This window comes from Mesoplodon mirus (genome assembly GCF_964341445.2).
Source record: "Mesoplodon mirus genome assembly, chromosome: 11".
In the NCBI taxonomy this organism is placed as follows: Eukaryota; Metazoa; Chordata; class Mammalia; order Artiodactyla; family Ziphiidae; genus Mesoplodon; species Mesoplodon mirus.
In genome coordinates this window covers 58,122,178-58,134,822 of record NC_138987.1, presented here as the reverse complement: position 1 = coordinate 58,134,822, position 12,645 = coordinate 58,122,178, and the positions used below count along the sequence as shown (strand labels likewise).

At 50.1% G+C, this 12,645-nt stretch overlaps 2 protein-coding genes across 2 annotated transcripts; both read right to left on the bottom strand.

The window, feature by feature from the left end:
• Positions 1–6,004: 6,004 nt before the first annotated feature.
• On the bottom strand, positions 6,005–8,313 carry LOC309812583 (keratin, type II microfibrillar, component 7C-like). The gene is made up of 3 exons (XM_082636420.1): positions 7,890–8,313; positions 6,869–6,900; positions 6,005–6,385 (listed from the first exon to the last, which is right to left on the bottom strand). Exons 1-3 carry the CDS (start codon positions 8,147–8,149, stop codon positions 6,216–6,218), a joined length of 462 nt encoding a protein of 153 aa, XP_082492546.1. The 5' UTR covers positions 8,150–8,313; the 3' UTR covers positions 6,005–6,215.
• A 149-nt stretch (positions 8,314–8,462) lies between these two features.
• On the bottom strand, positions 8,463–12,118 carry LOC309812579 (putative keratin-87 protein). Its single transcript, XM_082636412.1, is given in 8 exon segments — positions 8,463–9,048; positions 9,286–9,323; positions 9,326–9,410; positions 9,651–9,815; positions 10,056–10,151; positions 10,530–10,590; positions 11,211–11,362; positions 11,366–12,118. Coding segments are annotated over 8 exon segments (1,071 nt in total). The 5' UTR covers positions 11,462–12,118; the 3' UTR covers positions 8,463–8,670.
• Between the last annotated feature and the right edge of the window lie 527 nt (positions 12,119–12,645).

Sequence of the window (12,645 nt, the reverse complement as noted above, 5' to 3'; positions counted from 1 at the left end):
TGCTATCCTCCTCAGGGGTCGAGGTTTGGGAGGGTCCCCAAAGTCACATGGAGCAGAAAAAGCCCTAGATCTGGGGTCTCCACTACAGTCTTTTGTCCCTGGGCTCACAGCACTCTCAGATTTAGCCAAGGATTGTGCTAGGCCGCTACATCCTGTAATTTTATCCATACCACCTTCACAATATCTCTTGCAGAGTTCAGGGACCCGCAGTAGCCAGGGCAGGGCCCCACCCTGAGTTCGGTGGCACAGCTGGGGTTTGATCCCCGTGAGCATGTTTAGTACTCATTTCACTAAACCACAGCTGCCTCCCAGAGAACATATCTGTGCACGTCTGTACACCTATGGGTAGATGCTCCAGTCACTCAAAGCTTAAGGAAACATCACTCCTGGCTTTGGTGGGGAAGACTCAAGCCTGAGTAATTTACAAGAATTCTTTAAGGGGTGAATACATGAACATGACTTAAACTTCCAAAAAGCCTTTGAGGGGCTTCCCTGGTGGCGCAGTGGTTGAGAGTCCGCCTGCCGATGCAGGGGACAGGGGTTCGTGCCCTGGTCCGGGAGGATCCCACATGCCACGGAGCGGCTGGGCCCGTGGGCCATAGCCGCTGAGCCTGCACGTCCGGAGCCTGTGCTCCGCAACGGGAGAGGCCACAACAGTGAGAGGCCCGCGTACCACAGGGGAAAAGAAAAAAAAAAAGCCTTTGATATGGCTGTCTTTTTTTAATGGAGTCCTTTTGGGGTTTGGAGACCTTCCATAGCTGATAAATTGCCTCAAAGCTAGAAAACGGCACGTAGCAAGAAGATGATGTGGTGTAGAGGTGAGCACACAGACCCTGGAGCCAAACTGCATGGGTCCAAAACTGAGCTCTGTTCCTAGCTGAGTGACTTCGGGCAATTTACTTACCCTCTCTGTGCCTCAGTTTCCATATGTCTAAAGTGAAAATGAGAAAAAGAGCACCTCTCTTTTACCTCCTAGGGTTGTTGGGAGGATTAAGGAATTTCATATACATAAAATACTTAGTGCCTGCCACAAAATAATCACAATATGCATTTATCATCAGTAGTATTCTTTTGCAGAATATAAAGTAGAAATCCCTCCTGGGATCAGGGCCATGGGCAACCTCTCATTACACTTATATCTGTGATCAGAGATTGCAAGCACAGAAAGAAAACCCCACATCTTCCAGACCATCAAGCTCCTTCATGCAGGAAACCATCCCCGCCACACTGATGAGGATATTACAAGTGATGGTGGGAGTGGAGAGATGGCCCCTCAGCTTCACTATAGGCCAAGGCAAGTCCCTGAACATACATTTGTACAGCAGAGTGAATCTCTAAACTTCCAGTGCTGGGCCCAGGAAACTATAGCAAAAATGGAAGTCCCCATCCCCACCTCTAAGTGTGATACAAATAAATTGAGAATATTGAGAGATCAGAAGTGAGCGGTCTGGGGAGATCAGCTCGGTACTTTGTGACTGCCTGGAGGGGTGGGATAGGGAGGGTGGGAGGGAGACGCAAAAGGGAGGGGATATGGAAACATATGTATATGTATAACTGATTAAATTTGTTATAAAGCAAAAAAATAAAATTAAAAAAAATAAAAAAATTTTAAAAATAAATAAATAAATAAATAAATAAAAATCTAAAGTTAAAAAAAAAAAAAAAAAAGAAGTGAGCGGTCTGAAAAGACACGGGCTCTTTTAAAAGATAGGATTAATTCCAGGTCTCCTGGCAACCAATGTGTCCCCTCCACCCTCCAATGGAATTCTGAGGACAGAGCCCTCAGAGAGTTCCAGAATATGCAACTGTTCTAACCAGCCCTCTGTGCTGTGACACCACACAGCTCAGAAGCAGGCCCTGTCTGGAGTCCAGACCTGAGGCCCCAGCACCAGCTCTATCCCTCCATCCCTCCCCAGTTCAGAAGCCACCAGTCCTGAGGGACTTCTCATCTCTGTCAACTGACCCCTCCCTCTGCATCTCACTAGTCTCATCAGCCCAGCTGGACCTTGATAACCTGTCATACTTCACTCTCTCATCCTCCCTCTGGCTCTGACCTTCTCTTTCCTACTCCAATTCCACAATCTTCACCTTCACAGACCTAGGTTCCCACTCCTGGACAGCTCAGGCAGAGGAGCGAGGGTGAATGAATCACATACATATTGCCCATGATACAGAACGGTGAAGAAAATGAAACACCTCGCTGTGTGACATTTAGCAAGTCACCTCCCCTTTCTGGGTCTCAGTGTATCCACTAGTGAAAAAAAAATGATTGGACTAGATGACTGCTTAGCCATTTAAAGTCCCTTAGCCATTTAAAGTTCTATTATTCTTTTTAATTGAAGTATAGTTGATTTACAATGTTGTGTTAGTTTCAGGTGTACAGCAAAGTGATTCAGTTTATATATAATATATATATATATTCTTTCTCAGATTCTTTTCCATTATAGGTTATTACAAGATATCGAATATAGTTCCCTATGCTATACAGTAGGACCTGTTGTTTATCTATTTTATATATAGTAGTTTGTATCTGCTAAACCCAAACTCCTAACTTACCACTCTTCTCACCTTTCCCCTTTGGTAACCATATGTTTGTTTTCTATGTCTGTTTTGTAAATAAGTTCATTTGAATCATTTCTTTTAGATTCCACATATAAGTGATATCATATGATATTTGTCTTTCTCTGCCTGACTTACTTCACCCAATATGATAATCTCTAGGTCCATCCATGTTTCTGAAAATGACATTATTTCATTTTTTGATGGCTGAGTAATATTCCATTGTGTGTATGTATATATACATATACATATATATATACCATATCTTCTTTATCCATTCGTCGATGGACATTTAGGTTGCTTCCATGTCTTGGCTATTGTAAGTAGTGAAAGCTCTATTATTCTTTAGGAGATGTGGGAAAGAATGAGGAGCTAGAGGGAAGTAGGGAACCAGGTGCCATGCACTGTGCTGTGTGCATGCTGTGTCTTCATCCCGCACAGCTCACTGTCTATAGGCTGCTGTCTGTGAGTGGAACAGAATGATTGCAACCAGGTACACACACGTGTCCGGGCATCTGTGTGGAAACATGTACATTTGTGTGTAACTGTGAGGGTTCCTATATGTGTGATGATACGTGTGAATGTGTGTACACCTGTATATATGTGCTGAAGAGAGGACTTTTGTGGGTACGTGTGAGTGCACAAGTGGACTCGTGTTGGTGACATGGGGTCACAGATGGAGAACTGGGTATGGTGGGAGTGGTGATGGGAAGGTGCTGCTGGGTGTTATCCTGAGGAGGTGACCTCTGACTAGGGAACCCTAGCTCTAACCCTTGGGCTCCCCTATGTATCCCTCCTGCCCTGCAATTACTGTAGCGCCAGCCAGGGCAGAGGGGGATCAGTTGGCCTTCTTGAAGTTGGAGAGCCTTCTTTAAAGGTGCTCAAAACCCTTCCCAAGGACTCCAGTAAGTGAAATATTAATTACATTCATATCGATACAATTCTTACTATGTTTTCAGCACTTTACATATAGTAATATATTTAATTCTGAAACAACGCTATGATAGATACTATTCTTGTTTTACAGATAAACTGTGGAGCAGAGAGGTTAATTAGGGAGGAAAAATAAAAGAGATAAATGAATCTTCACTAGTTAGGTCTGGCGGGGGGCAGGACTGAGGCCCAGAAACAGGTGAAAAGTAACAGCAAGATTGGGAACAGAATCTGGGCCCTTTCTTCTTATTCCAGACTGGACTGGTCAATATATTGCAGCTAGAATCACATCAGGAAGGGCTGCATTTACACTCATCAAGAGACTCCCAAGAAGGGTCTCGTGAAACACGTAAATAGTGGAAGAACAGGACCCAATTCATCCAAGGACAGAGCAGACCAAACAGGACCCCAGAGCCTCAGCTCGTTCATATCTCCTACGTGGCAGGCTCTGGAGACAGATGGATAAGAAAGGTCACGTGCTTGAGGGGCTTGAATAGAGATGCGAGCACAGCGAAGTCACGTCCAGCGCTTTAAGTTCTGCTATCAAGTGTGAGGCAGGCGTGGGGAGCTGATAGGGGCTGATTCCTCGGGATCCCCTTCTGCTAAGAAGCAACCGATGACAACCCTCCTCCCTTCAGAAGTCACTCCAACTCACAAAGCTTGTAAATGGGTGAGGACTGACTCTCCATAAATGCTCCAGGCTGGAATATGGCCCGTGGCCAGGGGAACCACTCAGAAAAGTGGTCCCCTAACCGCAAGCATTGCTGGTGGCCCATGTGGCCCTGGCCCAGCAAGTGACTAAAACCTGACCTCATGGCCCTTGGGATCTCCCGGCCTGACATCAGGCTTAGGATTTGGAAAGAAAACCTGTGGTCCACAACCAGTCCTCAGTGATGCTGGATGCAGGATGCTCACCATCAATCCTGCCTACAGCTCCTGGTTGGGGAAGGGCGACATTTCCTTCTGCACATCCCACAAAGTTCCTTTGTTGACATGATCAGCAGAGCAGGAGCTAGAAAAACGTGACCTTGAATATCAGAGAATTTCATTACCTCCTAGCAAAATGCAGGGAATAAGGAGTCCAGCTGAAAAATCTTGCAGAGGAGTGGCTCTGCTTTCAGGCAGCTGCTTTGCATTGGGAGTCTTGGTAAGAATGTTTATACAATTGGTGTCAGTCAGAAAGGATCAAAAGGGTCTGATGCATGAGTCCAATGGGGCCATGTTCCCTACCCCTCAGGTGGATGACAGCCTGCCAGCCAAGTTCTGGTCCCATTCCTCTTGCATGAGACTGCTCTGTTTATCCAGTAAGGGGAGCCTTTTGGGTGCCTATTCTCTGGGCTGGGACCCAAGTGAACACAGCAGACACTCTGGCACTAGTGAACCTTAAAAGGTAAAGCCGGGGCCTCTGGCTAATTATGCACCTTAGCCCCACCCAGTGACATAGAAAGCAGGGACCATTGTTCCCCAGATGCAGAAAGCAGGGACCATTGTTCCCCAGATGCATTGGTGATGTAATCCTTTGTGCAACAGAAAAGAATGTGAGCTTGCTGAATGGAGGCTTCTCTCAGGCCTGTGTGGCAAAGAAAGAGCCCAGAAACCCAGCCTTTCTCTGCTCACCCCACCCGCACAAAGTGGCTTACCTTCAGCCCCCCGCCCAAAGTTGCCTTGTGAAAACTCAGACCAAACTACACCATGGATCTGGAAGTAGAAGCAAAGCTGGAGTCTCTGATTCCAAAGCCCATGTTTTCCTCCACCGTGGTATGTTGTTCCCAGCCCACAGTCAGATCACTTGTTCAACTAAAACCTGGGCCACCCAATTGTGTCTATGTCCTCCAGCCCCAGTCTGCCAGGGCCATCTTCCCCAGGGCCTGCCTTCAAGCGCCCCTGCCAGGGCAGTGGAAGGAGGTCCACCTTCATCCCTGTCTCACGGTATGTCTTTCTGGTCCATTTCCTGGCTTGTGGCCTGCTTCACCACCAGACCGTCATCTCCAGAGGCCCAGGACTAGAGTGTCTTGCCCACCAAGCACTATGTCTGACCCTCAGAGGCCATTTTGCACTTGTAGAGTGAGTGAGTGGCTGAATGAATGCAGTTCTCAGCAACTCTGCCAAGGACGGCTGCCTGTGGACCCCAGGCTAGGACTAAGTCCACCATCATGCATGAATTAACCCCTTCTTTCCCTTTCACCGGGGACCCTCTGACACACACACACACACACACACACACACTCACCAACCTTTAAGATTCTGGTTCTATGATACCACCATCATCTGAAGTCACGTGGACCCACACACCAAAGGGTTCCCCCTTTTCTTTCCCCTCCCCCAAATCCGGCCAGCTTTGTCTTTGCTCTGGGGATAAATAGCCTGAGGAATCTAGGCACAAACAGCCAGAAGGCTCCATTCGCTGCATCACTTTTTATTGCAAAGGAGGAGTCCCCGGAAAAGAGTAGGTGGGGCAGTTCAGAGGGGTGGGGCGCTGGGTCCAGATAAGCCAAAAACCTTGCCTCCCAGTGGCACAGCGTCCAGCCTGTCCACACCCTGGGAATGTGTCTGTCATGGTCCAGTAAACTACATTCCAAGACTTAACACTCTAAGGTGGGGGGGAAGAGGGAAAGGTGAGGCAAGGGCCAGAACCGTGGGAGGGGGCGTCTGAGACACAGCGCCAAGTCACTGGGGCGGAAGCTAGAGTTTCCTGAACTTCTCCTGAGCAGGGCAGGAAGGGTTCAGCATCCGCCGGAGCCGCTGCCGCTGAAGCCCCCGACCCCGCCGGGGGAGCCGCAGGGCGCGCAGCCGCCGCCAGGGGCGCTCGTCTCCAGGGCACAGGGGCCAGCTCCAGACGGCAGCTGGACCGAGAGGCCCGAGGTTGAGACCAGCCGGCAGGTGTTGAGAGCGGCTGTTGGAGGAGGAAACCCCTTCTTCTCCCCTGCTCGCGCCGCCCCCGAAGACAGACATACAAATGCACAGACAACACCCCTCCCCCAGGAGACAGACGTGCAGTGCAAACTCCCCAAAGTGTTAGAGACACAGACCGCATCCCCCAGAACCAAACTCGGGAATCTCCCCCGACCCTGAAGTCAGACACGGATTCTCCCCACACGAGAATAAAACAGTCTCCTCCACGGGGATAAACACACAGAACTTCTTCCCACACCCCAGGACACACCAAGAGATCCTCCCCGCAAAGAACAGACCACAGAACGCCCTCCCCCAACACACACAAACACAAAAACACCACTACGAGAGGGGACAGGGCCCCACAGAAGGGAGACACAGAGGCAGCAGACCCCTTCTCCCTTCCCAAGAGGATACACACCGAGCAGGGGGGGGGAGTTAAGATGTGACCCCTCTAACCCAAGCTACTCTATTATTTACTTACTGATGTTCCCTGCCCCAAATCCCAGACCAAGCCTGCAGGGAGAAAGAGGAAGCAGGTGAGTGAACCCATATACCAGGTAGAATAGTCTCCATTCTTCAAGACAAAGCACTCCTGGCCCTCTCCAGACAGGCAGAAATCCTTCCATCCTGCAAGCTGCTTGGTTCTCTCAGATCCCCTCAGCCCTTCTGACTAAAGCCTCCTTCTGGGCCTTTAAACTCAACCCTTCTTGCCTTAAAGTCAAATAATTCACTTTTATTGATGAATTCTTAGAGAAGGGAGAAGGCAGAAGATCTACACTGTCTTTGGGCTAAACTTATCTTGAACTTAGAGACCATGAGGGGGGCACTTTGAAGAAGACCGCAGAGGAGATAGGTCAATTGTCTGGTGAATATTGTTCAAGCCTCATCCAATCAGCTTCCACCTGTGTGTCCTTGAGGTGGTCTTTTACTCTCTGACACTCAGTTTTCTCATCTGTAAAATGGGGATAATAGCACCTTCCTCCCAGGGTTTTGTGGGGTTTAAAGGAGACAATAAATGCAGACTGCCTGTTGCACGGTGCGTTCCCTTTCCTTCCTCTCAGACTGGTGAGCCCAGCTGGAGCTGGCAGCCCTTGGGTCTCAACCTGCCTAAGATTAAAAAGCCAGGCCCTACCTCTTGCCATAAACCCTGCCTCCCCCAGGCCTGGAGGAGAGATGGGCAGAGTTGAGAAGGCACCCGACACTGGGGACTTTACTCCCCATGGCTGGGCCTTGGTCCCTGCAGCTGTCTCGATAGACAAACTGGCCCCTGCTTTCTGATCCTGGGGGTGAATGAATTGCCCACCACAGGTGCCAAGGGTGCTCGTTAGCTGGGACGTTTTGTCTAAAGGGCTGTAAGATGGAGGAAAAAAACTGGCTCCAGGAGAACAGATTCCTGGATACCCAGCTCACCTCTCCCCACCGCTCCCAAGCTGGCGAGGACCCAGGTGGTACCCTCCCTATGCCCCTGCACCACTGCATCTCAAGCACCACCCAGCCCTCACCTCCTCTCCTCGCCTTCCAGCAGCTTGCGGTAGGTGGCGATCTCAAAGTCCAAGCCCAGTTTGACCATCATGAGCCCCTGGTACTCGCACAGCTGGCGCACCATGTCCTGCTTGGCCCGCTGCAGGGCAGCCTCCGGCCAGGCCAGCTTGCTCTTAGCGCTTCCTGAGGCACCCTCCTCCTGCCGAGCTGCTGGGTCCTTGCCTCCTCTCTCTGGTTCACAGGGCTGGGGGTGAAGGGAAGACCACAGACAAGAGGACATCCTTGGCCCCCACCCCTCCCCACTCAAGGATCCAGACCTTTCTCAGCAGCTGGAGGGCCAATGAGGGATTAGAGATCATTGTGAGGAGTGAGCGTGCCTGTTCTGAACGGTGTGTTTGTGTGTCTGCCTCCCTCCCAGGGTGGAGGTTGGGGGCCAGCCGTCTTGATGACTGAGAGCCTTTTGCATATAGTATAGTGACGCCTCTAAAATGAGCTAGGGTCTGGGAAGCATCAAATGCTTTTTAGCACATAATGCTGCGATTATTGTTTCATCAGGGAAACAAACAGGAAAAATATCCTTTCCTCACAAGAGACTAGAATTTGCAGTCTCTAGGGAAAAATCATAACAATAAAGGTCACAGTGGTAGCTTGAGATCAGCCATGATACAAGTATTTACACTACTGAAATCAGCAAATATTATAAATTGGAGACTTTTTATCCTCAGAGAACCAGCAAACCACTGTCCCTAACTAAATCATGTAGGAGCCTATTGGAAATCAGGCAGTGGACCTCAATTAAGATTATTCCCCATAGCCTCTCCTCGGGGAAGGGAGGAGGCCAGAATGGGTTCCCAGATGGAAGCAGAAGAAGAAATGGGGGCTGGGGAAGTATGCAGCAAAAAAGTGGGCCACGTCTATGCAAATGAGGCTCCGGCCCCAACTGTGCTGGCTGCACCCACTCTGCTCCTCGCCCTCCAGCAGGCGCCTGTAGGTGGCGATCTCGATGTCCAGGCCCAGCTTAGAGCTCATCACCTCCTGGTACTCCTTGAGCAGGCAGGCCATGTCCTGCTTGGCCTTCTGCAGGGTCTCCTTCAGCCCAGCCAGCTTGCAGCGGGCATCATTAAGGGATGCCTCGCCCTGCTGCTCAGCCTGGGTCACTGCAGCCTCCAGTTTGGAGTTCTAAGGGCCCAGAAGAGAACAAGGTGGGTCTCTGTGTCCAATTCCTGGATGTGTCCAGACTCTCCACCCAGCTGGGATCACCCCAGGAACAGGTCTCTGCTCTTCATCACCTGGGTCTCCCCAAGTGGCCACAACCTGGGACTTGAGTCATGCAAATGAGCTGGAGAATGACTGGTGAGATCCAGGTGGGCACACACACTGCCTGTGGGACCCTGCGTGGGCCTCAAAGAGCCCTACCTGGCACTTGGCATTCTCGACCTCAGCCATCAGCCTCAGATAATGCGGTTCAGCTCGTTGATCTCCTCCTTGGTGCGGGGCAGGGTCTCCTCATGCCGGATCACAGTGGCCTTGATCTCCTCACACTGGAGGGAAGCAGAGAGGCTCATGAAGCTCAGGATACCTCCCATGATAGTGCAGGTTGTCCAGTGCTCAGCCTGTGCAACCATACATGGCAGCCATGTCCTGCTACTATAACCTGAGAGCTGTCTGCACTTCTTTCATCACCTCTAGGGATCAGAATCCCTGGACAAAAGAAGCCTTGTTAATATATACCACCCGTCCCTCCCACCATGTCAAGGAGGCAGGTGCCCTGGGACAGTCACCTTGTTGTGGTCCCAGCTCTCAGCCTCAGCTCGGCTGCAGCTGGCAATGTCATCATAGTTAGCCTTGATCTCAGCCACAGTGCTGTCCATGTTCAGGTCCTGGCTGTTGTCCATCTTGACAATGACCGAGGTGTGTGAAATATGGGCTTGCATGATTCTCATCTCCTGTGGAGCCAACAGCCATTCACATTACTTACACCATCCAGAGCCAAGTAGAGCAGAGTTCACATTCCCCCTTTACACACACACACACACACGCACACACACATATACACACACACTCACATGAGCCCACCATTTCCAAAGCCCTCAAGCTGCAGACCCCCCTGTCTGTTTCCTCTGTACACAGACTGGCCTGGGAATCAGAGAGGAGGGCTGAGTAATGTCGTCCCTGCTGGTGCTCACCTCCTCATACAGGGTCTTCAGGAAGTCCACCTCCTCTACCAGGCTGTGGGCACTGGCTTCCAGATCTCCCTTGCACACGTAGGCACAGTTAACCTCCTAGAGACACAAACACACAGCAGTCCCTAGTCATTGCAGAGGCTTTCCAGGGAGCTCCACCTGCCCCTATTCCATCCCCAGCCCTGCAAAGCAAATCATAGGCATAGATCCAGAAGTCAAGGATTAGGGAACTAAGGTCTCCCAGTAACTCCAGCAAAATGTCATATGTGACTTTGGAAAGTCCTTCTATCTCTCTGGGTGGCCCTGTAAAGGAAGAGCCAGAGAATTCCTGCCCTGTTGATCTCCTGGGGTGTGAGAAGGGAAATGCCCTTCCATGGGTTAGAATAAAATATGAGCTTATTAACTGAACAAGGGTGTACTGATGCCCTGAGAACTGCCAGACTCCCAGGCTCCTGGCCCACAGGCAGACCCACTCACCTGCTTGATTCTGACAAGTTCATTCTCTGCTGTGGTCCTCAGGGCAACCTCCTCTTCATACCTCCACAAGGGAAGGAGATTTGGAACAAGGGAAATTATTCAGATATTTGGCTAGTAATGGAAAGGAGAGCCCAACCTAATAGAAAGCAGGGTCCCACCTGACCCATCACACCCCTCCCCCAGGATGTCTGAAACATCCCTCTCACCCATTTCTCTTATCGTACGTCTCTAACTTAAGCATGATCCGTTTTAAAGATCTGGGTTTTGTTATTACTCTAATATAACAAACTGATTGCCTGAAAAGGTGGACGGAATTAGCAACTTGAACCAGTGGTTGTGAACAGTGGAGAAGAGGTGGTGTCATTTCTTTGTGCCCCTAGTGCCTAGCACAATAAAGGAATAGAGTAAGTGCTCAGAACAGGCTTATGGGATGCATGGATGGATGCATGAACAGGGGTATGGTCCCTATCCTAAGAAGTTCATAATGCAATGGAAAAAGGCTCTTTGCTGACATTTCAGCTTCTCTACATGTGTCTTCCTGTCACCGCCCTTAAAGCTGACGAAAGCACAAAGTGGGTTAATGAAGAAAGAAATTTCTAAGGCCAGTGTGCTCAGTGGCTCCCCAGTTGTCATATCATGTCACCCCTTCTGAGAGAAGTGGACCTCCCCCGATACACTCACTTCTTGTAGCCCTCCAGCACCTCCTGCACGTGGCTGAGCTCCGAGGCCAGCCTCCCGCTGTCAGCCTCCACACGCTCAGCCTCCTGCCTCAGCATCTCGATGTAGCCATTGAACAGGGGCGCCAGTTTGCTCTCGCAGCACTGGCCGTTCTTCTAGAACTGCCACTTGGTCTCCAGCAGCTTGTTCTGCTGCTCCAGGAAGCGCACCTGCTGCCCAGAGGAATGCCATCCAGACACCTGTAATTCCAGCATCCTGCAGGATCCATCCCCCCGCCCACGCTTCCACACCAGCCCTTTCCCCACGCCAACAGACACATGAGGACCTCTCTCTATCGTTTGAGATGGCTGCAGGTATTAGTCCAAGTATCCCATGATCGAGTGGAAAAGTCCTTTCTCATGCCTGGCTTCACCATGCCAGGGATCAATGACCAAGCTTTCCTCGGGAAACCTTCCCTGGCTAACCTTCCTGCTGGCCCATACCCATCTGAAGTGAACGTTACCCAGGACGTCTCAGCTGACCCCGGTGGAATGGTGTTCCTACATTAGAGCCAGACCCCCTGCAGCCTTGTATTAAGGTCTTCTGCGTATGCCTGCCCTGTCTGGGTACTGCAGACTCCTTTGAGCTCTAAGCCTGGTTCCTGTTGTGTGTCTATTTGCTCCCTGCCTTGAATTGGCTCCAGGGGCCCACAGTGGGGTAAAAAAGAAACACAGCACCAAGACAGAGCATTAGCTTTTCATCAGTAGACCGGTAGATTGGAGATAAAGGGGGCAAGGGAACGATTTCTAGAAGATCTGGTTGAAAATGGAGCAGCTCTCTCTTCCCCAGCACCTGTGACTACCAACCCTCCTTATGGGGAAGTCTGTTCTTGATTGTGTCTGAGATCTCTCATGCTTTAGCCCATTTCTCCCCACTGGGTTCCAAGAATAATAACGGGGACACCAGGGAGCATGTGTCCCTGAGGCTGGGTCAGGGATTAGTACTGACACTTGGGGGACCACTGTGCTCTAGCTGTCAAACCTGTCAATTCCATCCCCTTCGAGTTGTGTTCTTAGAGGGCACAACTCAGTCTGCAGCCCTCCGGTCTCTCGGGACTGTAAATACACTTAATTATCAGTGTGAAAAAAAGCTGATTATTAACTTCCTCACTGATCGTGATAGCACAGAAAGTCTGCTCCATCCACCCGCCAAAATCCAGAAGGAGGTCCAAGCAAGCCTATGAAAGTGCTCCTGTAAGTCTAATTGAAATCTTTAATTAAATTAGGGAAATTAAATGCTTTGGGGTAAGTCTACTTCCTCTTGTGAGAAAGATACCAAGGGAAGACGTCGCCAATACTACTATTCCCTGAGGAAAATTGGAATAGAAATTCATAATCCTGAAGCCATTAATCACACGGCTGGTGACCCCAGCTGGAGCCAGAAGTGGAAGCACAGACAA